This window comes from Microtus pennsylvanicus, chromosome 11 (genome assembly GCF_037038515.1).
Source record: "Microtus pennsylvanicus isolate mMicPen1 chromosome 11, mMicPen1.hap1, whole genome shotgun sequence".
NCBI classification, from domain to species: Eukaryota; Metazoa; Chordata; class Mammalia; order Rodentia; family Cricetidae; genus Microtus; species Microtus pennsylvanicus.
The window spans coordinates 62,554,406-62,579,723 of NC_134589.1; the positions used below are offsets into that span (position 1 = coordinate 62,554,406).

At 43.2% G+C, this 25,318-nt stretch overlaps 1 protein-coding gene across 3 annotated transcripts in view; it reads right to left on the reverse strand.

Annotated features, from left to right (window-relative positions):
* The window catches only part of LOC142860755 (zinc finger protein 809-like), a 23,888-nt gene extending 6,018 nt beyond the window's left edge, over window positions 1-17,870 (reverse strand). The window contains exons 1-5 of one of the 3 annotated variants that reach the window (XM_075992459.1): window positions 17,774-17,870; window positions 16,180-16,237; window positions 12,334-12,460; window positions 8,488-8,577; window positions 3,008-7,178 (exon numbers count right to left, since the gene is read on the reverse strand). In XM_075992459.1, the coding sequence (XP_075848574.1) occupies window positions 5,773-7,178; window positions 8,488-8,577; window positions 12,334-12,460; window positions 16,180-16,194 (1,638 nt within the window). In that variant the 5' untranslated portion in view covers window positions 16,195-16,237; window positions 17,774-17,870 and the 3' untranslated portion in view covers window positions 3,008-5,772. Of the gene's footprint in view, window positions 1-3,007; window positions 7,179-8,487; window positions 8,578-12,333; window positions 12,461-16,179; window positions 16,313-17,773 lie in introns of those variants that run through there. The other 2 variants (XM_075992460.1, XM_075992461.1) reach the window with 2 other exon arrangements.
* Between the last annotated feature and the right edge of the window lie 7,448 nt (window positions 17,871-25,318).

Genomic DNA, 25,318 nt, shown 5'->3' on the forward strand with positions numbered 1-25,318 from the left:
TGCCTTTACTAGTACTCAAGGAGACAGGCAGATCTCTGTGAGTCCTATGCCAGCCTGGTATACCAGCCTGATCTACACTGGGCAACATAGAGACCATTCCTCAGAACAAACAAACAAACAACATAGCAACAACAAAAATCTACTGTATTAGCTAGCAATCAATGTTTCTTCAGTCACATTCCCACTCGTTAGTCCACAGTGTGTATGCATATGTGTGCATGTACCATGGTCCCCGCGGAGGTCAAAGGACAACTGTGGGCATCTATTTTCTTCCACCATGTGGGTCCTGGGGACTGGCTCAGGTGCTCAGGCTTGGCCGTAAGTGCCTTTACCTGCAGAGTCAGCTCAACAGCCCTTATCCTTGTTATTCAAATTCTCAGCAACTTCCTAAACTCATGCCCCAAGGGATTTTACAAGCATCTGGAAAAGTCCCCTTCAAAAAATTTTAATTCTGATAGGCTGGGAAAGTTTTCTTCTATAATTTGTTGGTACTGGGAGCTCACCAAGGCCAGCTGGACTGTTACCAAAAAAAGCATGGGATAAAACTGGACTCTCTGAACATGACGAACAATGAGGGCTGATGAGACGCCAAGGACAATGGCACGCGGTTTTGATCCAATGCAATGTACTGGCTTGGTGGGAGCCTAGCCAGTTTGGATGTTCACCTTCCTAGATATGGACGGAGGGGGGAGGACCTAGGACTTACCACAGGGCAGGGAACCCTGACTGCTCTTTGGACTGGAGAGGGAGGGGGAGAAAAGTGGGGGAAAAGGGAGAGGGGTGGGAGGAGGGGGGGAAAATGGGAGGCTGGGAGGAGGTGGAAATTTGTTTTTTTTTCTTTCTTTTCTTTATTCTCCTTTTATCAATAAAAAAAAAGAAATTTTAATGTGTAAAAAAAAAAAGAAAAAAAATTTTAATTCTGAAGAAAGATTTTTGTCTTATAATAAATTATTCTCTGGACAGTTTAAAATCTGATCATATTTTGTATTTCCTTATGTACGTAACTATTTTTCCTTTTAAAATTGCACATTTATTTAAGATTTGTCTCCAATTATAATCTGGGAGTTAAAACAGGGTGTCACCAGGATCAGTGAGGCTACTTCTAGGGGAGGACGCGGAAGTGATGTCTGACTTCTCTGTAACCATGGAGGGTGAATGTACAAGAGCATGTGAGCCAATAGGCTGAGCCCCTGTGAGCCCTATGTTGGCTTCAAATGTACAACTTTGAATCAGCCTTCCGAATCCTGAGGCTGTGCTCAGAAAGCCTGTTTTGGGCAAGTACCTGGCTGATGCTCATTTACCAACAGAAAACTAATGTTTCCATTTATCCCAGGTCCTTCAAAAAAGCCGTTTCCTCATTGGCTGTTTTTTTGTCCTCCACATCATTCACACTAGCTGGAAAGCTTTGCATCATGACAATCACAGGAACCACATTTGGAGGGACAAAATTACTTATCAGAAACGAGGGCTAAAGGGACCAGTGTGTAACAGAAGACAGACTTCCTCCATGTCTCCTGGAACTATTCTAAAGGGTATTATGGAACTCCCATCCCATCCCAGTATGCTAATGGATGGAGCTAGGTCATATGCTTAGCTTTAAAAGAAATTGGAAGATTGATTTTATCGAATTATAATAAGTACAATTGAGATAAATCTCTGTGTGGAATCCAGAAGAGACCAAAGCCAAATCACACTTTGGCAAAGTGTAAGAGGGTGTTATGTGGTCAAAGAACATTCCGCAGCAGCCTCCTATCAAATTATTAATATGCACTGGTAGACTGCGTCTCATTGCTATGTGGAGATGATAAGCTGTCTACTAACTAGGCGGCACTGACAGAATCTACGCTAGGCATGCCATGTTGAGAGCTGAAATCGGTTCTATTAGAATCTATGCTAGGCATGCCATGTCGAGAGCTGAAATCGGTTCTATTAGAATCTACGCTAGGCATGCCATGTCGAGAGCTGAAATCAATCAGTTCTATTAGAATCTATGCTAGGCATGCCATGTCGAGAGCTGAAATCAATCAGTTCTATTAGAATCTACGCTAGGCATGCCATGTCGAGAGCTGAAATCGGTTCTATTAGAATCTACGCTAGGCATGCCATGTCGAGAGCTGAAATCGGTTCTATTAGAATCTACTCTAGGCATGCCATGTCGAGAGCTGAAATCGGTTCTATTAGAATCTACTCTAGGCATGTCATGTCGAGAGCTGAAATCAGTTCTATTAGAATCTACGCTAGGCATGCCATGTCGAGAGCTGAAATCGGTTCTATTAGAATCTACGCTAGGCATGCCATGTCGAGAGCTGAAATCAATCAGTTCTATTAGAATCTACTCTAGGCATGCCATGTCGAGAGCTGAAATCGGTTCTATTAGAATCTACGCTAGGCATGCCATGTCGAGAGCTGAAATCAGTTCTATTAGAATCTACGCTAGGCATGCCATGTCAAGAGCTGAAATCAATCAGTTCTATTAGAATCTACGCTAGGCATGCCATGTCGAGAGCTGAAATCGGTTCTATTAGAATCTACGCTAGGCATGCCATGTCAAGAGCTGAAATCAATCAGTTCTATTAGAATCTACGCTAGGCATGCCATGTCGAGAGCTGAAATCAATCAGTTCTATTAGAATCTACTCTAGGCATGCCATGTCGAGAGCTGAAATCAGTTCTATTAGAATCTACGCTAGGCATGCCATGTCAAGAGCTGAAATCAATCAGTTCTATTAGAATCTACGCTAGGCATGCCATGTCGAGAGCTGAAATCGGTTCTATTAGAATCTACTCTAGGCATGCCATGTCGAGAGCTGAAATCGGTTCTATTCTCGTGAGCAAACACACACATTGCCCAGCTTCAGGATACACACTCAGATCTACGCTGGTGCCCGATTTCAAGGCATGAGAAAGAGTAATGAGAAGGAACTTACTCCGAGACGGTTTCTCTCAGAAGAGGGAAACAAGCACCATTTGTTCACAAAGTTCTAAATCAATTCACAAGACAGTTGTGAAAAATACCTTTATTCGTGGTTTTCTACCCTGATACTTATTCTCTTAGAAACACTGGCTCACTTTAAGACATCACGTGTTAGAGAAACACAAACATCAATACTTGGCCGATAGTTGGTGACAATCACCATAAACATTTATAAGTTAAAAGATTAAGAAAATACAAACTAGAGGCTTACAAGATGTAAACAGGCTAGGATAGTATTTAATATAGAAAACCTTAATGAGATCACAATAAATATTATAATAAGTGTATTTCCTGCATGTCTCTGCATGCAGAGAACATTTGCTAATGTGATAAAATCATATGCACAGACCTTATATATATATCAGGGTGTGTTGGCCTGACATGTATCAGTACCTTCTGAATTAAAACATTCCCACCCTGGAAGAAGGCTCATTAAGACTAGGAAATAAACTCCCAAATCTCACCAAGTTCTGAAAACATATACGCACAAGGCCCATTCCCTTCCCAAGCTTATAAAAACAGGAAGGACTGCTGGGGAGGGAAGACTCCTGACCGGCTATGTGACCTCCTTTGTTTCCTGCAAGCATTTTCCAGTTTTCCTGAGTCATCCCCCCACTGGGGTGGGCTTTTCAGAGATGGAGCTGCAGAATCATTCCCATTCCTGCTCAGCAACCTCTCTCCCATACTCCTGTAACCTCAACAAGTTCCCTGGATTCACCAGACTGGAGTCTGACGGAATTGTGCCCTATCTGGGCCAAATACACATCTCTGTTCCGGCCTCCTCAGGAAAGGACAGCGGGTCCTCAGCAGTTCAGCTGCACACACTCCTGGTACCCACTAGTGCCGGCTGCACCTCTTAAACGTTGGTTGTGAGAAACACAAATGTCCTCAAATCTAGACCAAACCACTGCATCAGGCTCCAGCAGAAATAGTTACCCTCTGACATATTTGACTGTTTTTGAGATAGGGTCTCATTATGTAGCCCTGCTGGAACTCTCTATGTAGGTCAGGCTGGTCTCAAACTTAAAGATATCTGACTGCTTCTGCCTCCTGGATTCTGGGACTTAAGACTTGTGCCACCACACCTAGAACAAAAGTCATTTTCTTACTGTAACACTTAGAAACTGACAACTTCATTTTATGAATGACTGGATACTATGAATTTCAATGTTTTATGGATAAACATGTTAAACACATGAACATACTTTAGTATCTCTTTAATGAAATGCTGGTGTCAGGTAAGGCATTTAAATTTTATTGAAATTTCATGTTTCTTTTTCTCCACAGGATGGCTTGAAAATACAAAGGTGACAAGAGGGCCCTCTCCTGGGGGGTTCTAACATGGACGTTCCTTGTCTGAGACACTCCTAAAATGGGTCCCAATGATTTTACATTATGTTGCAAAAAGACTGAATCACTTATATAAACAAGAGATTTTAAACACATATAAAACCTCGGCTCTCTCCAATAAAGCATGTCTGTGATCCAGTCATTCTCTATACCCCCTTCTCCTCAAAGATAATCTTATCTGCTTCCAGGCCATGAACACAAATCCAGGGATAATGGAGTTCAGGGCCTGGGGTTGAGGCAGGAAAGAAATGAGTCATGACTAGTTAAATCCCGATATGGCTCTGGCCATGTTCTCCAATGTGGAGGTCAACTTCCTATAAAAGAATTGTCCGCATACATTACATTCATGTACTTCCAGCCCAAGAGCTAGCCAGAGCGTTTCCATTTGGTAAAAGTTTTGCCCATATATATCACACTCTTGTGGTTTCTCAGCAGTGAGGGGTTTTCTGATGCGCACGAATGTCTGTTGCATTCACCTAGGTGGGAGCATGGCTACCTGTGTGAGTTCTTGCACACACTCCAACAATATGCGGCATTTTCTACGTTCTTTACACTCACAGGTTGTTTTTCAGCTTTTATATTCGGAGGCTTTGTATTCATGTGGTTCTCTAGTGGAGGCAGATGTCTGTATTACAGAACCAAGTTTCTGCACACGTTAGATTGATATGGCTTATCCTACGTGTCTTCTTTGGTATGCAGCGTAGGATGGCTTACAGTCTCGCCTGATGATAGTCGTGACCTGACATCTGGGAAAAGACACAGCATTCAAACAGTTCCTCAGCTGTGTGTGTCTGATGTGCAGTGAGCTGTATCTGCTGCTGAGACCTCCTCCCCTGCCCACTTTTGAGTACTCTGAGGGACATTTGGTGGAAATATTTCCTAGCGCTTCCGTTCAGGTCTCTCAACTGTGAGGTTTCTCTAATGTGAATATTGGTTTGACGTGTGTCAGGTTCTACAACTCTGAGTTCTGTGATATAAACGGAGAGATGACATGTCTGAAATACTTTCCTATGTTCTTTAGGCCTGCTCACCAGTGTGAACTCAAATTCAGAGACGGGCCTCCGGACTAAAGGCTTTCCGCATAACTACATCACAGGGCTTCTCACCTGTGTGAACTCCCCACCCTGCTGAGGATTATTTCTAGACGTTACAGTCAGAGGGTTTCTCACCAGTAAGAGTTCTCCAACAACTAAAGTCTGACGTCTGTCAAGTCTCTGACCATACCCCACACTGGTAGGCCTCACTAATGAATGAGACGTGACTAAGACCGACAGGTTCCCTGCAGCCTTACATCCACAGGGATCGTCACCTCTGAATCCCCCGAGGGTTAGGAAGAGATGTCAAATGACTTAACTTCTCCTACATTCTTTACGTTCACAGGGTTTCTCACCTGGTCAGCTCTATCATGCCTGTGGAGGTTTGTCTTCTGATAGAAGGCTTCCCCAGATTTCAGGCACGAGGTTTCTCCCCCAAGTGAGTTTTCTGATGAATAGTGAGATACGACTTGACACTAAATGATTTCCTACATTCCTTACATTCAAAGGGTTTCTCGCCTGTGTGAATCTTCTCATGTGTAGAGAGATTTGACTTCTGGTTAAAACGCTTTCCACATACGTTACATTCATATGGCTTTTCGCCTGTGTGAATTCTCTGATGTACAATGAGCCCTGACTTTATGCTGAAAGTTTTCCTGCATTCTTTACATTCGTAGGGCTTCTCACCAGTGTGAACTCTCTGATGTATAGTTAGGTCACACCTCCTTTTAAAGGCATTTCCGCATATGTTGCACTCATAGGGTTTTTCGCCCGTGTGGGTTTTCTGATGTACACTGAGATTTGACTTTACGCTGAACAGTTTCTTACACTCTTTACACTCATACGGCTTCTCACCAGTGTGCGTTCTGTAGTGCAAGTAGAGATTCTGTGTGTGTCTGAAGGCCTTCCCACATACTTTACACTGATAGGTCCTCCCACATCTGTGACGCCTACGAGGTTGGTTGTTGATTTTTGCAGATGTATTGCATTCACGGGGTTTTCTACCTGTGTGAGGTCTCTGGTGCACACTGAAATTTGAGTTTGGGCATAATTTTTTCACACAGTGACTCTCTTTACTTGAGAAGACACTCTGATTAACCCTCTGCTTTGGCATGTGACACACACATTTCTCATCACCATTACATCCACAGGGCTTCTCCCACGCATGCCGAGTGTTCTGAAGAATTGTATGGCCTGGTTTTGTACTGAATGTTGGTTCACAATCGGTACATTTACCACATTTGTTTTTTATGCATGTCCTAAAATGCTGAGTATGGTTACACTTGTCAGGGAATGACTTCTTACACAAGCTGCAACCCAAAGTTTCTTTCCTTATGTGAGTCCCCTCTTGGGCACTAGGAGCCAGTTTATCAAAGGCTTTCCTGTGTTCCTTTAACTTACTCGGATTATCTCCCAAAGGAAAGCCCTTATGTGTCCACCCAGCGTTCCCACTGAAGGCTTCGGCATGTGGTCTGCACTGACGGTGTCGTTGCCCACTTTCAACACCATCATCCAGACTAAGAGGCTCAGGAACTCGGCATGACAACCTGGTTGTAGCGAGATGATGGAGTTCCTCTAAGGGCGGCATCTCACTGGGCTCACCATGGAGATCTCCCCATCTGTCAGGAACCTCCGATCTCATTTCAGAAGAGTTCCTTTTCTTAATAGCAGGGCATAAAACATGGTTTGAACTCATAGTAAATGTTTCCCCAAATCTGGCCCTCTCCTCAGCTGATGAGATGCCAGGGATTAGCAGGTGGTTCAAATGTCTCATTTGATTGTCCCAGTGGGTCTCATTCAGGCTCTTCTCAGACTTCATAGCTGAAAGCAAATAAAAGTTGCCCTACATGAACAGCACAGAAGTGATGCTGGTAGAATTCTAATGCAAAAGTGAAGAAGTACCCCCACCCCCGATGATGTAATATTACAAATTAGGGCTTGGAGAGATGGCTCAGAGGCTGAGAGCTCCCACTGGGTTAGAACTGCATAGCAAATGCTGCACAAATCTGCTGACTTTGTGTTCCGCAATGAAAAAGGTCAAAAATTTCCTCATCAAATAGGAGCCTTTGAACAGAGTCTTGGTTCATCTGGCCGCCATCCTTAAGACCTCCTGGATGACGTACCACACCTTGGATCTCCTCTACCAGGAGTCTTTGCAGATGCTCCTGGAATTTCATAAGTTCTGGTATCTTGGTACGCACTATTTGATTTTGGACATCTTTTCTCACATTTGAATTCCATAGGTGAGTCCTAAAACCTATGTTTTCAATACTAACTTAGAACTATTAATGCCACTTTGGAACCTCTAATGAAATCATAGCCACTCTGAAGACTGGAGTTCCTATTAACTCATGAACCACGTAACCAATTTGTAACTCTCAAAATTAATTTGATATTAATTTTTTTAAAAAAGATTTATTTACTTATTATGTAAACAGTGTTATGCCTGTGTGCCTACAAGCCAGAAGAGGGCACTAAATCCCATTATAGAAAGTTGTGAGCCACCATGTGGTTGTTGGGAATTGGATTCAGGACCTCTGATAGAGCAGCTGGTGCTCTTAACCTCTGAGCCGGCTCTCCAGCCCCCTATATTAGCTTTAACACCATTTTCTTCAAATTGCTTTAGCCTTTGAACCATCCTGTATTTTTCATTCATTTATCCAGCAGAGAAAATGTAATTTTGTAGTTATTCTTTCAATGTCAAAGATTTCTGTGTCTCAACACAGCAGATGCTCTTTAAACAAGGCAAATGTGTCGGACCACCACTATTGGTCCCACACAGGAGACCACTATCTATGAGGAATCAAATAAAAAAGGGACGAGTTTTTTTACCATGAATAAAGGCTTAAAATGAAGCATTTCATTTTAAGAGGGAAGAAGGACAATGAGGTCTTGAGTACTAGAAGAGTGGGCAGAATTTATTAGGCCTACAAAAAAACCACAGTATAAACAGGAAAGGGGGGACACCTGGAAGTGAGAGCCTCCCTTAGACACAACACAGCAAGCATCTGATTAAGAAGTTAGTCTCAAGATTGGAAGATGGCAAAATTGGGTGAAAAGAATTTCACACACCCACCATCTGCTGAGCGTTCACTAGCTTGGGCTGCCTACCTGGGGCGCATTCACTGACCTGGGAGGCTCTGGTTTGGCGCATCTTCCTTCCACGGCCCAGCTCCTTGCTCCAACTTCAGGATCAACTCAGGTTTGGCATCACACTGGTCTATTAGAAGGAAATATCGTACAAATTGTACTCCAATGATAAAATATTGGCTTCAGACTCTCAGCAATGACAGGACCAAAATAAACATTCTATGAGAACACTAACGCCGAGGACATTAAAATAAGAGATAGATCCAGACAGAATGAAAGGATTATTTTGACTGCTGACCACCTGGATTGAGAACAACAAAGCAAAAGATTTAAAAAGCACGGGATCAACAGAAATCTAAAGCTCCTCAGTCAGATGCTACAGGAGTCGGCAAGGTCAGAAGATGATCTGGGGAACAGTGAGCTCTGAACCCCCCTGCCCCTCCCAAAACCAACACAACAGGAAGCAGAGGAAAGCAGGAGGACAACAATGTATAAGAATTTAATACAGCCAGGCGGTGTAGAGGTGGGGGTCTTGTGAGTTCAAGGCCAGCCTTTGCTACAAGAGCTAGTCCCAGTCTCCAAAGCTACAGGGAAACCCTGTCTCAAAAAACAAATGAACAAACAAAAGAATTTAATAAAAACAGCAACAGAGCAACAACAGTAAGAGTTATTTTTTTTTTAAAGATAAAATCATCTTTTGGTTTCTTGGATTCAGTTCCAGTCTCCACTACTTTGTACTTGGTATTAGAAGATCAGGTTACTCCACTAGAAACAGGTGAGAAAAGCCCATTGGAGAGAAGCCTTTTCTTGGAACACCAGGGGGTGCAGCACAGAAGGAGTCTCCTAGACAGCACTCCAGGTGAGCTGGACTGTCTATGCCTATAGCCAGAGAGGGGGCTTTGCACACCAACAGGGAGCCACACGTGGCAATGAGGATAGTCTGCACCAGTCAAAGCATCGTTTACTTTACATCAGTCACAACCATCTCCCCGTCAGCTTACAAGGGACATGCTCCCCTCTCACCCCTAGGAGAACACAATTGATGAGTCACTCAGAATTCACCCAAACTCCTGAGAGTAAAAGTCAGCAGGGAGTCCTTTTGTTCAAGGTAGCCAGGGCAGCAAGTCAAACTACCCAATCCTCAAAGTCTTTGCTTATTATAGGAAAAAGAAAGAAGAAAGAAGAAGAAAGGAGGAAGAGGAAGGAGGAGGAAGAGAAGGAAGAGAAGGAGAAAAGGAGAAGGAGGAAAAGAAGAAGGAGAAGGAGGAGGAGGTTCGAAGGAGAGCTTACAGTAACTTAAGGAAGTTATCATTAACATAAACAGCTACAATGATTCCATAGTGCTTAACACCTGCCCAGCACCATGAGGAAAGTTCGAGTCCCCACATCTGTGTTAATACTACACAAGCGATTCACATGTTCACAGTAATCAATACCAATGACATTTTGAAACAGTTATAAATTTTAATGAAAAGAATAAAAGGCTGGTTGTGGTGGTGCACTCCTTTAACCCCAGCACTTGGAAGAGGACAGGCGGATTTCTGGGTTCAAGGCTAGCCTAGTCTACAGAGCGAGTTTCAGGACAGCCAGGGCTACACAGAGAAACCCTGTCTTTAAAAACACGAACAAAAACAAAACAAACAAAAAGAATAAAAGAACAAACAACCAAAAAATAAAAACAAAAAACCCTCTAACCTCAAAACATACTTGGAAGAGACAGTTACAAAAAGCTTGTGCAGGCATGAAGAAAAAGCACATAGAAAATAACAATGTAACAGAAAAACCAAAAGCAAATGTACAGGTTCACAGCCAACTAATCCTCATACACAGCAACAGGAACAATGTTTAGAAGAAAGATCTGTGAAGCTGGATAAAGGTGCCAAACCTGCTTCTTACCATACACATAAGTCAAGTAGACTCCGGAATTATAAAGCCAATACTGAAAACACAAAAGGATATAAATCTAGGCAAAGGTGAACTTTCTAAACCTGATACCAAAAGTACAGCTGACAAAATCAGCACTGGAAACCAGAATTATTGGGGCTGGAAAAATGGCTCAGTGGTTAAAGCACTTACTGAGCTTGCAGAACTGAGTTCTGGCCCCAGCACCCACGTAAGGAGGCTCACAACAGCCTGTAACTCCAGCTCCAGAGGAAAGGCTCTCTTCTGGCCTCCACAGCTCCTGGACTCACATGTACAGACCCATACACACACACACGAAAAACAAATTAAAATAAAAAAGGATTAAAGCTAACATCGAGAGAGTTAAAAGAAAAACACACAGCAAGAGAAAGTATTTATAAATTATTATCTGATGATGGACTGCCTTATACAATTTATACAATGCACTGGCATAAAAGTCAATAACCTGATGAAATCCAGGCAAACGACCACAACAGATATTTCCCCAAAGACATAAGGATGTGAATATCCCCAACTCCCACAGCAGTGCAGATCAGACAACAGTGGGCTCTCACTGAACACAACTCCCACAGCAGTGCAGATCAGACAACAGTGGGCTCTCACTGAACCCCAACTCCCACAGCAGTGCAGATCAGACAACAGTGGGCTCTCACTGAACCCCAACTCCCACAGCAGTGCAGATCAGACAACAGTGGGCTCTCACTGAACCCCAACTCCCACAGCAGTGCAGATCAGACAACAGTGGGCTCTCACTGTACCCCAACTCCCACAGCAGTGCAGATCAGACAACAGTGGGCTCTCACTGAACACAACTCCCACAGCAGTGCAGATCAGACAACAGTGGGCTCTCACTGAACACAACTCCCACAGCAGTGCAGATCAGACAACAGTGGGTTCTCACTGAACCACAACTACAACGATTAGCAACCTGGAGCACACACAGGAGAGAAAAGTCTGTGTTGCCAGAAACATAATTAACAGGCACTCTGAAAAAACAGCACGGTGCTTACTAAACTACTGGGAAGTGAGCTGCCACAGAACAACATACACACCCAGAGGAAAGCCCTCTCCGTGGTCTGAAGAGAACTCTGTGTCACACAGTTACTGCAGTATCGTATACAGGAGACATGACCTGGAATCTCCTTTAGTGTCCACCCTCAGATGAACTGATAAGGAAAGTTGAAAACTAACTACAGAGGGGGTGGACTTCATCCAGCTATGGTAAAGACCCTGGATTTTCTCTCACAGGACCACGGATATAACTGAAAGGTACTTGTATTAAGTGAGGGAAATTAAGCTATAAGAAACAAACACTGCATATTCACACTTGCGGCTGGAAGCTAATGTTAACCTCAAAGAACAAACACCTGGCTACCAGAGCCTAGGAATGGTGTGTGGGAAGGAGGAAAGGCAAGAAGACGGTTGGTTCACTGATGCAGGGGAACAGCTGGATGGGAGACATAACTCGCATAGTACACAAAAGCTAAATACAATTGGCAACAATTACTTGAAAGTAAGAGGGAGGGTTTTAGGGGTTTGAGAGATGACTCAGTGGGTAAGAGCACTTGTTTTTCTTGCAGAGGACTTGGATTTGGTTCCCATCACCCACATAGCAGTTCACAACCGCCCATAGCTCCATTTCCAGAGAATCTGACATATCTTCTGATCTCATTGGGCACTAGGCACACCCAGCACACATACATGCAATCAGACAAAATAGTCACACATTCACACATTAAACAGATAAATAGAAAGCAAATAAGGAGGGTTTTAAATGTTCTCAATAGAAAGAAATGATAAATCTAAAAATTTATAGACTTATAAAATGCTGATCATATGTACAGTATACAAATATTGAAATGACAACTTCCATTATAAATATGTACGATTACTATGTGTCAGTGAAAGCTAGGTAGGGTGCTTGCTTAACACACTTCTCATAGGATTACTGTAGTCTACTCACTCAAGGACAGAAGGCTGCTGTAGGTCTCCAGCATCACGTCCCTGTAGAGCTTCCTCTGAGCATCATCCAGGTCTTGCCACTCCTCCCAGGTGAAGTCCACAGAGACATCCTCGAATGACACCAACCCCTGTAATCAAACAACTTTCCTCAACCCAAGCCTCAGCCTTCGGCCAGAGACAGGAACATGGAAGGTCACTCCTCTCCACGAGCATCTCTTCTGTGAGACACACCTTATAGGCATTCTTTATTAAGGAAGAAGAAAAACAAAAACCTACAAACGCCTTGCCTACTCACTAGCTTGGTGATGAGTGACCGAGATACATAATGGATATTCCTTTAACTTTCCACTTAAAACACATGCCCAACTCCAAAAATGTCACTCATAATATACTGACACATTAGTTTTCATAGGCAGCCTTATATGTCCTTCCTAAAACCAGAAGAGCTGCTGGTATCCACAAAGAAACACACATCAGCAGTGTCCTATAAAGAGGGGTAAACTGTCTAGGTGTGGTGACGCACACCTTTAATCATGCACCCGAGAGGCAGAAACAGGAGGATCTCTGAGTTTCAGGGAAGTCTGGTTTACACAGGGGTAAAACAAATTGGGATAAATGGCAGTCACATGATGGGCAGGAGTTACAAGTGATCTTAGACATACTTGTCTAAAGTTCCTTCCATCAAATGCGGAGATGCCTAACACACAACTGGACAAACAAGATCTTACAACACATTTTTATAAAATTAGAAATTTCAGTGGTAGCTAATTTCATCAAACCAAGTGAAATGGCTTTAAAGCAACCCAGGACACTTATAAAGAATCAGAAATACACTAATATTCAGCGATTGAGGGAAAGGTGCAGATGTTGAGAACTGCAGAAGACTTTAAAATTTATTTTGGCAAAGTAGAAATATTCAATATTAGATAATTTATTAATATAGTCCAAGCAGGCACGATGGCTCTTACCTGTAATTCTGACACTTAGAAAGTGAAGAGGATCTGAAGCTCAAGGTCATCCCCAGCTATGCAACCAGTTCAAAGGCATCCCAGGATCCCAGCATACATGACTTTGCCTCAAAAGGCTCTCCCCCTCTCCTGCTCCCCCAACGCACACACACACACATACACACTCATAAACACGTCTATGGAAAAACTACATGGCTAATCCATAAGCACGGGAAATCTTTCAATCTTACATTTTCTTGTTCAGATTCTTTCTTTCATATCTGGAAGTCTTTAACCTCATAATTTAGAGTTATTACATTATTAGATCTGCTAAGTTTATATTGTAAAGGTGACTGGTTTCTTTCTCTGAACAACTGTTACTAGTTTATGGAACATCTCTTGAGTTTTATATACTGATTTTCCATTCCCGACGTGTTATCAGATCTGAGACTCTTCTGGTGGAGTTCTTAGGGTGACAGGATTATGATCACGCCACCTGCAAATGAAGGCGATTCGATTTCTGCCTTGTCTATTAGTAACCTTTGCATCTCCTTCCCTCGCCCTGGCTGAGACATCAAGTGCTATCCAGCCTGAGTAGCTGTGTCTTAAGGGATTTAAAGGAACTGCTTCAGCACCTCACATTCCTAACAGTGCCTAAGAGTCTATCAAAGGACAGGCTCAGGCAAAACGGCTGAAGAGACTTTAAAAGCTCAGGAATCTATTACAAGAATTTACAAGTCAGACAGCATGGAGTTAAAAATATTTTGCACAGCAAAGATAACAGCAAAAAGCCTACAGAATGGGACAAAATCTTTGCTAGCTACACACCTAACAGTGGATTAGCATATATAATACATAAAGAACTCAAAAAGTAAATACCAAAGTCACAAATAATCCACCTGATAAATAGGGCAAACAGCACAGAAGTCAGCACACAAAGGCAGGTATGACCAAGCTGCCAAAAACCAAGGAAAAAAGGGAGAAATCTTCCTGAGTACCGTGGCACTGAAAATGGAGGGCACGGAAGCAAACACTTTGTTTAACTCACAAGTTCTTTAAACAGTGATTAGCATGGGAAACGTGGTGGGTTTCTAACACTTCAGAACAAAATGTTTAGTGATCATGATAAGAACAGGGAGATGCACAGCTGCATTAGCAAAAACATGTAATATTCAGACGTGTGCTCCTGTTTTTACTCATGCTCCATGTGCCTTTCTCATGACTCGCACACAAATGGTATCCACTAACTTCTGATTTTCCCATTTGCTCCCAATGGAGCCTTCACCACACCTGTCTGCCAGCCGTACAGCTCGTCAGCACTCAGGCCTTACTGAGGAACGGATCCTTCCAGCCTAGCACCTAGCAGAGATGGACAGTTCCGGTGTGACAAGAAAGGATATACTTGTCTCTAGGCAACCACACTTCCTCACCATCTACAGCATCACAGGTGCCACTGGAGCAGAATGAACAACAACAGAGCTGGCAGGAACTGTAACTCCTAACCTGACCTCAGGGAGCAAAGGACAGGGAGGGACGAAGAAGAAAGTCTAGAAAAAAAAGAAAAAAATAACAAAAAGGAAGGAAGAAAAAAAGGCTGGATGGGTTTCCTCCTTTTAGTGTAGGGTAAAGGCCATTTGCTATATTGTTATCAATACCATATAAGGAAAGAATGGGGGATTGGATCTTCATTTTGACAAGGGAAGCTTTAGGTGCCTTTGTATAGATAGCTACACAGGAGTCAAACTTAGGATCTGAAAGCTGAGAGAAAGGTACAAGCTACAGAGAAATAGTTAAGAAAGTCAACCACAGACACCTGAAGCACAGACGTCTACAGGGGAATGGAAGGGACACAGAGCAGAATAAAAAATAACCGTATGTTAAATATCAGCAGGGTCATGACAGAAACTGAAAGGGGGGTTAAGAATAAAACGCTTGTTGTGTAAGACCAGAGTCCTGACCCCGAGGACCCACACTGAAGTCAGGCAGGTATAGTGGCAGCTTGTAACCAAAGCACTTAGGAGGCGGAGACAAAGGAGCCCCAGGGCAAGCTGGCTGACTAGACCAGCCAGAATTAGTCAGCTCAGTGAGATACCCTGCCACATAACCAGTGATGAAGGAAGACACGCAATATCCACTTGGGTCTCCACGTGCATATGCACTCTCAGCATCCACATGCACATCTGCCCATGTCTACAAACATTCATACACACAAACACACGCACGCATGCATAGAAAAAAACTCGGAAGAATTTCCACATGGAGATCGCTGACAGTAGTTTCAAATGTGGCAGAAGTTCCAAGACACCAGAGAACTGTGCTAGCATTTGACTATAATTTAAAACTCAAGGACACACACGTGTCTGAGTAGCAGAGAACCCTGACAAGCTGTGAACGCTGCACCCAGCTCTGCCTTGGGAGTGAAGCCTTGCACACATCATCGTGCACGAGCCTATGAAGCCTGCTTAGATGTCAGGCTGGGAGAATGATCATATTCTCTTCCTAGGGTCAATCCAATCTCTCTTAACAAATGGCTCAGAATCAGAAAAACTAGTGAGCCAGGTGGTGGCGGTATATGCCTTTAATCCCCAACACTAGGGGGAGAGAGGCAGGTGAGTCTGCGAGTTCAGGGCCAGCCTGGTCTACAGAGCTAGTTCCAGGACAGCCAAGAGTACACAAAGAAAGCCTGTTTTGGGACACCCCCCCCCCAAAAAAAATAAAGAAAAACCAGTGGTACAGTTCCAATGACTCTAACGCCTTTACAGCATGGTTCTGTCTACACTATGATCTTACAACGTCTGTGTGCCTTAGGTTTGTTTCCCCATTCCAGTTTTACTTAAGGAGCTCTCACAAAGTTCTGAAACCACATACAAAGCAAGGTCAGGAATAAGCACACCACTTACCACAACTGTGTTCATTTTCCTCGCTCTCTAAGGCACATGTAGCACCCTGCAATGGCAGCTGGAAGAGAAGGTGGACAGAAGTGAATAGGCATTTGCTGGGCCTTGTTTGTGTGCAAAGATCACTACACAGTTGCTGAGGAAAAAAGCAAGAGAACAACGATATAGTCACTAAGCAAGCAGCAATGTTTTATCGTGAAGACACACGGCAATGTTTCAAGCATGGGTTTCTAATGAACATGATGCAGTCAAGGAAACCATAGAAAGCAGTTGGGTAGGGTTCCTATTTTCCTGTCAGTGCAGCGGCACCACATAGGAGTCTATCCCTATCTCTTGGTTTACATATTAAGTTTCACAGACAACACACGTTGTACAATCTAAACATGGTTCTGGACTGTACCTGTAAATGAACATGACCCACATTTACTGCGGTTCCTTCGAATTACTATTTAACAAAGGTCTGCCTATGGTGTTCATGTCTGGATGTAGCTCCTTCCCACAATGCCTCTTAGCTTTGTCTTTTCCTGTGCTCTGGCCAGCAGGGCCTCAACATGCTAAAAGCACAGTTTTCAAATGAGGTTCCCTGTGCAGTCTTTCTTGGGTGATTAGTTCTGTATCACCATGTCCTGTTAATACTTCTAGACTTTAAAACAGTACCAAGGCTTCACAAGAAAGTAAAAGTACAACCACAGGATCCGGGGGTTGCAATTTTGCATGTTTCCACAAGAACTGGAATCACACTGTGCAAAACAGCTCACCCCACTGCTCAGGATTGTCCTATGGCTTTTCCCTCTGGGCTGACATTATTCTCCCATCTCCTTCTTGGATCAGAGATTGACCAGGGGGCATAACAATGAAATAAGTCAAATACCTCAGGTCTACAGTGGTGGTAATGGAGTGGTTATACTCCGCAGTCCAAGAGGAGGAGAGTTGCAGCCCTCCTTCTGGGATTCCAACCATGAGCGCCCATGGCACCCCTCTCACCTTGCTAGTGATCCAGGGTTTGCAGGGCATGGAAAATGAACTGAACAGCTTGATGAGGTGGCTTCCCCTGAGGTCACCATCCATAATGGGTGGGACTTGGTGGTTTGGAAGTGGGTGGTCAACTATCCTCACTATATAAGTAAGCTCAATAAAGTCACTGGATCACCAAGTTGTACCATGATGGAACCTTTCCTTTGGTCACTCCTAAGTATCTATCTGAGGGGACCAGACATCGTGTACGTCTCCCCAGTAAAAGTCTGTGCAATTACTGTGCACTCTCCACAGAAGCCAACACACTTCAGAGTCTTCCAGATGAAGGAGAGCCCAGGAGATGCCCAGCCCTGGCTTACCCCACACTTCGGGCTGCTCTAGGACTGTCACTGCTAGACAAAGGGACATCGGACATAAGAGTTGCGGTGCCAGGGTCAGGAACAGGAGGAGACGGGGTACAGCTGAGGACAAGTCTCCCTGCAGCATCAGGGAGGGGGAGCTCAGCCACGTCAGGACAGACGGCGACTGCGGTCATAAGCTAACCCAGGATAGGGCTTCTGGATCGCACCCTCTGCACACCGCACAGCATCCGCCCCGGCCGGCAAAACCCGGCTGCACTCACCAGAAGGCAGGCGTCTGACTACCTGTAGATGTCCTAACCGTTTGGCTCAGGACCGAGGCCGCAAGCCAACCACCGCGGAAACCGGAAGTAAGATGGCGGCGCCGGAAACGAAACGGAAGTGTGCGGAGGCCGTCCCGATGTCAGACCGAACGAAACTGTTTCAGGTTCTTGGACAGTTTAGAGCATTAGGGCCGCTAGCGATATTGCTGCATTTGGACACATCAAAGTTCTAAAGTGACTGCTTTGTTTAGATAAACACAGAAACAACTGCTTTATGCAAACAAAACAAAAACTTTAGCTGGGTGGGCGTGGTTGGTACACACCTTTAATCCCAGCGTCTAGAAGACAGGTGAACAGAACTCCGAGTTTCAGGGCAGCCTGGGCTCCATCGACCCTATTTCATACAACAAACAAACAAACAACATCTTGTGGTGCTAGACGCATTGCTCAGTGGTTTAGAGCACTGGTTGCTCTTCTAGAGGATTTTGGGTTCCACTTCCAGCACCTACATGACGGCTCAGAACCAGCCCCGGGGTCCAGAATCCCCTCTGGATTTTATGGGCACTGCACACATGTGCACATGCCTACAGGCAGGCAGAACACTCATACACATAAAATAAGCTAATTATTATGTAGCTGGATAGTTAGGCATTATCGGGTCTTTTGTGTATAGCCACACCTTAAGTTAAGGAAAATTGCGACACCACAACTGCCCTTAGATTTCAAACAACCACATGGAAAGAGGATGGATGCAACGGGCCCGCCTCATAATTTTAAATTCCTCGTGAAAGAAAGATGGAAGAGAATAGTCGCATGTTGAGGCCCTTTAAGGGAAGGCTATTTCCTATATTTCATCATAACTTTCTTCAACAATTTTCACATTTTTAAAATAGTAAGTAGAGAGCCTGAGCCATATCTCTGGCTCTGGGTAGAAGTGCGGTATTTTAAACTGCCTCAAGGATTATAAACACAGGGTGGCTGTGGTGGCCCACATCTTTAATGCCATTGAAGAGCTGGAGGTAGGCAGATAGATCTCTGTGAGTTCCAGGCCAGCCTGGTCTATATAAAGAATTCCAGTACAGCCAAGACACATAGTAAGACCTTGTCTTGAAAATAAGTACATAAGATATCAAAGAAACATAGTTGCCTTGTTCTTACAAATTAATTTAAATAAGCCTGCCAGTCTCCTGGATAGAAATCTCTTGAGGAACTTGACCCAGAAACTTCAGTTTGTGGTATAAAAGCCTATTTTCTTTTTTTGTGTGTTTAAAAAAATGTACATATGCTTGGGAGAGAGAGGAAAAACAGTATAGACAGTTATAAAAAGAAATAGTTTTTAAAAATACAACCAAGTCTTTAAAGATACAATAAAATAACATCAAAAAGGCACATAAAATGGAAATAAGCAGAGTCTGGATTATGTATATAATTATGTTTCATTTGAATTTATTGAATTTAAAAGGCTATTTTCTAATGGAGTCTTTAGTTTTTACTCTCGTCCCTGACAATGCTTCTTCACCTTTTTCTGTGATGACTGCGTCCTGCACGATGCAATGCTTATTCGTTCTCACTAGATGGAGCCAATGCCTGGGAAGCCGAAGGAGAACCAGAGTGACTTTCTAGGAGCATATTCTTGGTCAGACCCTTTCCTACTGACTTTTCTCCTGATTGAAGCCAGTTCCATACGCACCCTGCTGTGTGAAGGGAACCTGGTGAGCATCATGGTATTAGTACACCTCAAGCAAAAGCTGTATCATTAAAAAAAATATAGTTGGGGCTGGAGAAATGTGTCATTGGTAAAGAGCGTGCTTGTACCCGAGAGCAGAGCACCTGAGTTCTGTTCCTAGCACCCACACCAGGAAGCTCACAAGCTTCTGTAAGTAAGGGAGCCCAAACCCTTCTGGAGTCTTTGGGCATCTTCACTCACACTTACACATCCCCCTGCCACACACTCATGATTGTTCAAAATTCAGTGTAATTGAGCTAACTGATGAGTCTAAGGGCTTGCCCAAGGTTTAGGATTTGGAGACCATTACCTTCTGATGATGGGATAGGTAAACACTCAGAGGACACTAAATTCTTTCATTATTTTTAGAAACTGCTGTGAAATTTTTGTGACAATATATAATATTGAAGTTTTTATTAATGTATAGCATGCAAACAAAAATAAATGTGCAAAAGCTCACTGAGTTATTAACACAATGAATACACTTGTGTCACAGTGAAAAATGAATTAGCTTCTCCCCTGCTCTCAATGGCCTTGGCCTTGCCTGTTCCAAACGGTATTCAAGATCTTTGTTGCTGTTTTTAAGACTAATTTATTTTCATTTTAGGTGTATATGTGTTTTGCCTGTATGTATGTAAATATACCACATGAAGCTAACACTGAACTGATCTCCCAACCTCCACAGGACCAACAGGCTTGTGCCGTGTGCTAGGATTATAGGCATCTACCACTTCACTTGGCTTAACTTTGCTTTTTATAAAATAAATATTTTACTATAGAAAAATATACATACATATGTAAACACACACAAGGATATAATAGACTTCGCATCTTCAGCAACTACTTATTAGGCATTTTTAACCTTCTTTATTGCTTTAACCCATTCCCCACCCATCAACCCATCTGTGCTTATTTTTACTTCCTTTGTTTATACAGTCAGATGTGCATACATTGAAATCTACAATTTTTAAATATTGTCTTATTAGTTATGTGTGTGGGTGTGTGTGTGTGCATGTGCAAAGGGGTACCCAAGAAAGCTGGAGACATCTATTTGAGTCTCCTTCTGCCCCCCTTAGCTGGAGTTACAGGCTGTTGTGAGCAACTCAGTGTGGGTGCTGGGAATTGAACTCAGGTCCCCCGGAAGAACAGCAGTGCTCTTAACTGCCAAACCATCTTTCCAGCACCAAACGCACTTTCTTTTATTTAAATTTATATGTGTGTGTGCCTTCTTGTCTCTATGTGTACCACTTGCATGCAGTGCCCACTGGTGGGCATTGGATCCCTTAGAAATGGAGCTACAGGCAGGCAATTGTGAACCACTGAATATGGGAAACAAACTGGGTCCTCTGTAAGAGCAGTGAGTGCTCTTAGCCACTGAACCCCCTCTTAGTCTCAAAGATACTTTTTTTTTTAAAGACAGGGTCTCTATTATTTAGCTCTGGATGTCCGAGTACTCTCTATATAGACCAAGCTGGCTTCAAACTCAAAGAGATCCACCTGCCTCTGCCTCCTAAATGCTGGGATTAAAGGTGTTTGCTGATTCTCCTGGTTTATGAAGCAACAATTAAATGTACACTTAAAAAATTGGAAAAGATGTAATGTATGTTTTGTCTGCATGTCTGCCTGTGCATCAGTGCATGCCTGGTGCCGTCAGAGGCCAGGAATGTCTGTTACACGCCCTGGAACTGGGGTTAGAGACAGTTTTGAGCCACCGTGTGTGTTCAGAGAACTGACATGGGTCTTCAGGAAGAACAGTATGTGCTCTTCACCACGGTGCAATCTCCCCAGCTCCTTAAATGTACACCTTTGACAAACAAATACATCTACATATTCATTCATTTTAATATTTTATACTTTTCCAGTGTGGGAGGCACAGAGGTCCTTGTGAAGAAATGTTAAACACATAGGGATGTTCCTTCAGAAGACAAGATGCATAACCTGTTATCTGCTTGGAAGGCTGGGAGGGGACATAGCCTGGTGATGTTTGGCACCATACTGGATCCTCCCCTAGACCCTTATTCTTTCTGAGCTTGTCAACCTATAGAATCTATCTTTATGGAAGGTGTCACCTGTATCCAATCTATAGAACCCATCTTTATGGAAAATGTCACGTGTACTTTACAAAGAATTTCGATGTAGTCATGAGTTAAGCTTTATTGTGTATGTGGGATTGCATTATCACCAGAAAAAAATTCAAATCATGCTGTGCTTATTTGTGCCTAAAATAAACTACTCAGGGTCAGAGTCCTGAAGTTTGGACCAACCTTCTGAGTCATGCTGAATTGAATCACTTTCTTGCCTCCTACCAATTGTTATTCTGCTGACCATGGTGGCTGCAGAGATCCCTTCACTTCAGAACATCCTCTCTTGTTCCTACCCAGGAAGTTGTTTTCCAGCTCCAGCTCCTGGGCACTGAGATGAAGAGGATAAATTGCTGTCAGGGTTTTATGCTGTGCTGGAAATGTAGTAGAGGACATTGTTAACACAGTACAAATAGGGAAGCTTCTATCGGTTGACCCGCATCTCCACCCCCTTCTTTCCTGACACTGAAAAATGCCCAAGCTTCATTCTACATTTTCCTTCCCAGACCTAGGATTAGAGCCTCTAGAACCCTAGCATCTGTTTCCTTTTGTTGAAGATAAATCTAGCCATCTGTCTGACTCTCTGCACAGACATACTGACAGCGCCAGTGAATCATGCTGATTTTGCCCAGTGTAATCCAGAGCCGCAGGTTCAGTGCAGCATGCTGTTTGCGCATTTGTACCTTGTGTGGACTACTGAGGTTACACCACAGTCTTCTCCAGTGTATTTACTGGGGTGCATGGCAGTTCCAGCATTGCTAACATTGTTTTAAGAGGCTGTGTCTACTAATTAGAGTGCAACTTTGTGTTCAGCTCGAGTTTAATATATTCACTCTGAGGCCATTTTGTTAGGCCACTAAGTCAGGACCATTCGGCATCTCTGCTCCTGTATTGCTGTAAAAACATTTCTAATACCTTGGTTTGCTTGTTATTTTCTGTAATCATTTGAATTCCTCTTACAACCCCAATGGAGTTTTCGTTTTTAAAGATGAGTTGTGTTAATTTTTGGATTTTTTTTTTGCACTTTGTGGCTTTATAGTTTTGCTTTGTGGGTAAGCTCAGTTCCAAAGAGTGGATGTCTCCGCAGCCCCAATCTTGCGCTGAGAGCCTGGAGGATTCCTGGAGAAGGAGAGCCACTGGTCTTCAGTCTATGCTGGAATCCTAAGGACGTTGGCTCTAGTATCATTGCTGGAATGCTGCAGCATCAGGCTAGATGAACTTGCCAGCAAGGGTTAGGATAAGCAGGCAAAAAGCAGTTTCCTCCTTCCACGTCCTTTCACTACCCAGATTTAGGGTGGGTCTTCCATTTTCAAATAATCTAAGAAAACTCTTAATTCGAATGTCTTAAACATTAAGAAAATAAGAGTGCCCAGAAAGCTTGTTTTAGTTGAATCTAGATGCAGTCAGTTTGACAACCAAGCTTAACTGGACCATGGTCCCTGACATTTAGCTCCAGAAGAAAACTTTATTTTCCATATAAGAGCTGATTCTTTTTAATTTCTTTGTAATTATCTTGTGGCGGCTGCTGATTCCTTCTCTGTTATCATAACCATGTTTCTTGAGTTTCCAGTGTGGACTGAAGTGGTTCCTTAACGTTCCAGGCCTTCAGCACCAGATTGGAACGGCTTAAGATTGACAGGTGCAGACAAGCAGGATGGGACCTTCTTCAGGGCAGGTATTGATTTGACTCTGGCCTGGCATAGGGATTCTCCATATCTTAAGCAGGACTACCATGGCTTTCACTTAAGAGCCATTTTCTTCAATTGTATACTGTCCCTCAATGCCTCCTCTAGCCCCAGTGTTCTAACTCCAGGGCTCTAGCTCCAAGCCAGCTCCCTTGAGTGCTTTGCTTTACATACCAAGAAGTGTTGTTAAATACATAGAGATGTTGTGTTAGTTTTAATACTAAGTATCTACTTTGCTTTAAATCTAAAATACCATTTTGAACTGTAATATACTGTTTTCTGAACAATTATTTTTAATCTGGCTATGTAGATAAAATAGCATTCGCCTATGATGACTATCATAGTAGGTCTATTATTGGGAAGGTTGGCAGGAGCGGTGGGAGGGATACTTAACTCAAACGGATGAGTCTAGGGCACAAATTGTGTGTGTGTGTGTGTGTCTGCACATGTGTAAGGCAGTAGGTGTTTGGGTTCAAAGTTACTTCTTACATAGGCCTCAAAATCATAATGCGGCCAATCCCTCCAAAGTGCTAGGATTCTGCACAAGCATGAATGCTGATGTTGGTTTGTAACTTGGTAACTGTATTTTCTTTCTTTCTTTCCTCCCTCTCCTTGAAACGGGGTTTCTCTGTGTAGCCGTCCTGCTACTCACAGAGATCCGCCTGCCTCTGCTTCTTGAGTGCTGGGATTAAAGGCGTGCGCCACCATTGCCCAGAGGTAACTATTTCTTAAGGAACAAGATAAACACAATCCCCTTCTCCACCAAAAGAAAAATGTCCCAGTTCTCACATTAGCTCTTTCAGTGGCTCTACACACCACCATTGAGGTGGATTTTTATAGTTTTGTATACTGATAATCTAGGGTCCCACTAGTAAAGGATTATATGGAACCTGAAGGTCTGCCCCACAGGTCGGTGTACAACAGAAGACTCCCTTCTTCCATGTCTCTGCTGTCTTTTTGGCACATTCTAAGAGATGCCATGGAACTAACTCCACCAGGATGTCAACAGGCAGAGCTGGCTCATATGCTTAGTATAAAAAACTGATGAAAACACTAGTCACAAGTGATCACCAGAAACAGAGTGGTGCAAAATCCCTAAGTATGTAGAACTGGAAACAAAATCAATTCCAACTCTGGCAAAGTAGGAAATACAGTTGTATAGCTCAACATTCTGTTGCAAGCTCCTACCAACTTACAAGATACTTGTAAACTAATTCACTGTCGTGCTTAGAGGATATATCTCTCATCACATTCCAGGTTACCTGGCAAACACTTTCATTTCAGCACATCACACTGAGTCAGTTTCTTTTTTTAAAAAAATATATTTATTTATTATTTATACAGTGTTCTGCCTGCATGCCAGAAGAGGGCACTAGATCTCTCTTTTTTTAAAGATTTATTTATTTATTATATATACAACATTCCTTCCATGTATGTTTACATGCCAGAAGAGGGCACCAGATCTCATTATAGATGGCTGTGAGCCACCATGTGGTTGCTGGGAATTGAACTCAGGACCTCTGGAAGAGCAGTCAGTGCTCTTAACCTCTGAGCCACCTCTCCAGCCCGATCTCTTTTTTTTAATGGATGGTTGTGAGCCAACATATTGTTGCTGGGAATTGAACTCAGGACCTCTGGAAGAGCAACCAGTGCTCTTAACCTCTGAGCCATCTCTCCAGCCCCAGTTTCTATTTTTTAATGGGAATTAAAGCACCGTAGTTAGAGCACTTGGTGCTGATGACCCATTTAAAGGTGTTAGAGAGAGGAACAAAGGGGAAATTACCCTGCAGTAATATTTTATTTGTATTTTAATAAACAAAGCTTGCCTGAAGATCAGAGCACAAATGTAAGTCACTGGAGGCCAGGAGTGGTGGCACACACCTTTAATTCCAGGACTTGGAGAAGAGGAAGCCGGATCTCTGAGAGTTCAAGGCTACCCTGAGCTACACAAGAGTGACCCAGAAACAGATCCAGGTGATGGTGGTTCACACCTTCAGTCCCATGTTTGGGAGTCACACACCTTTAATCCCAGCATAGGGAGATGGGGACAGGA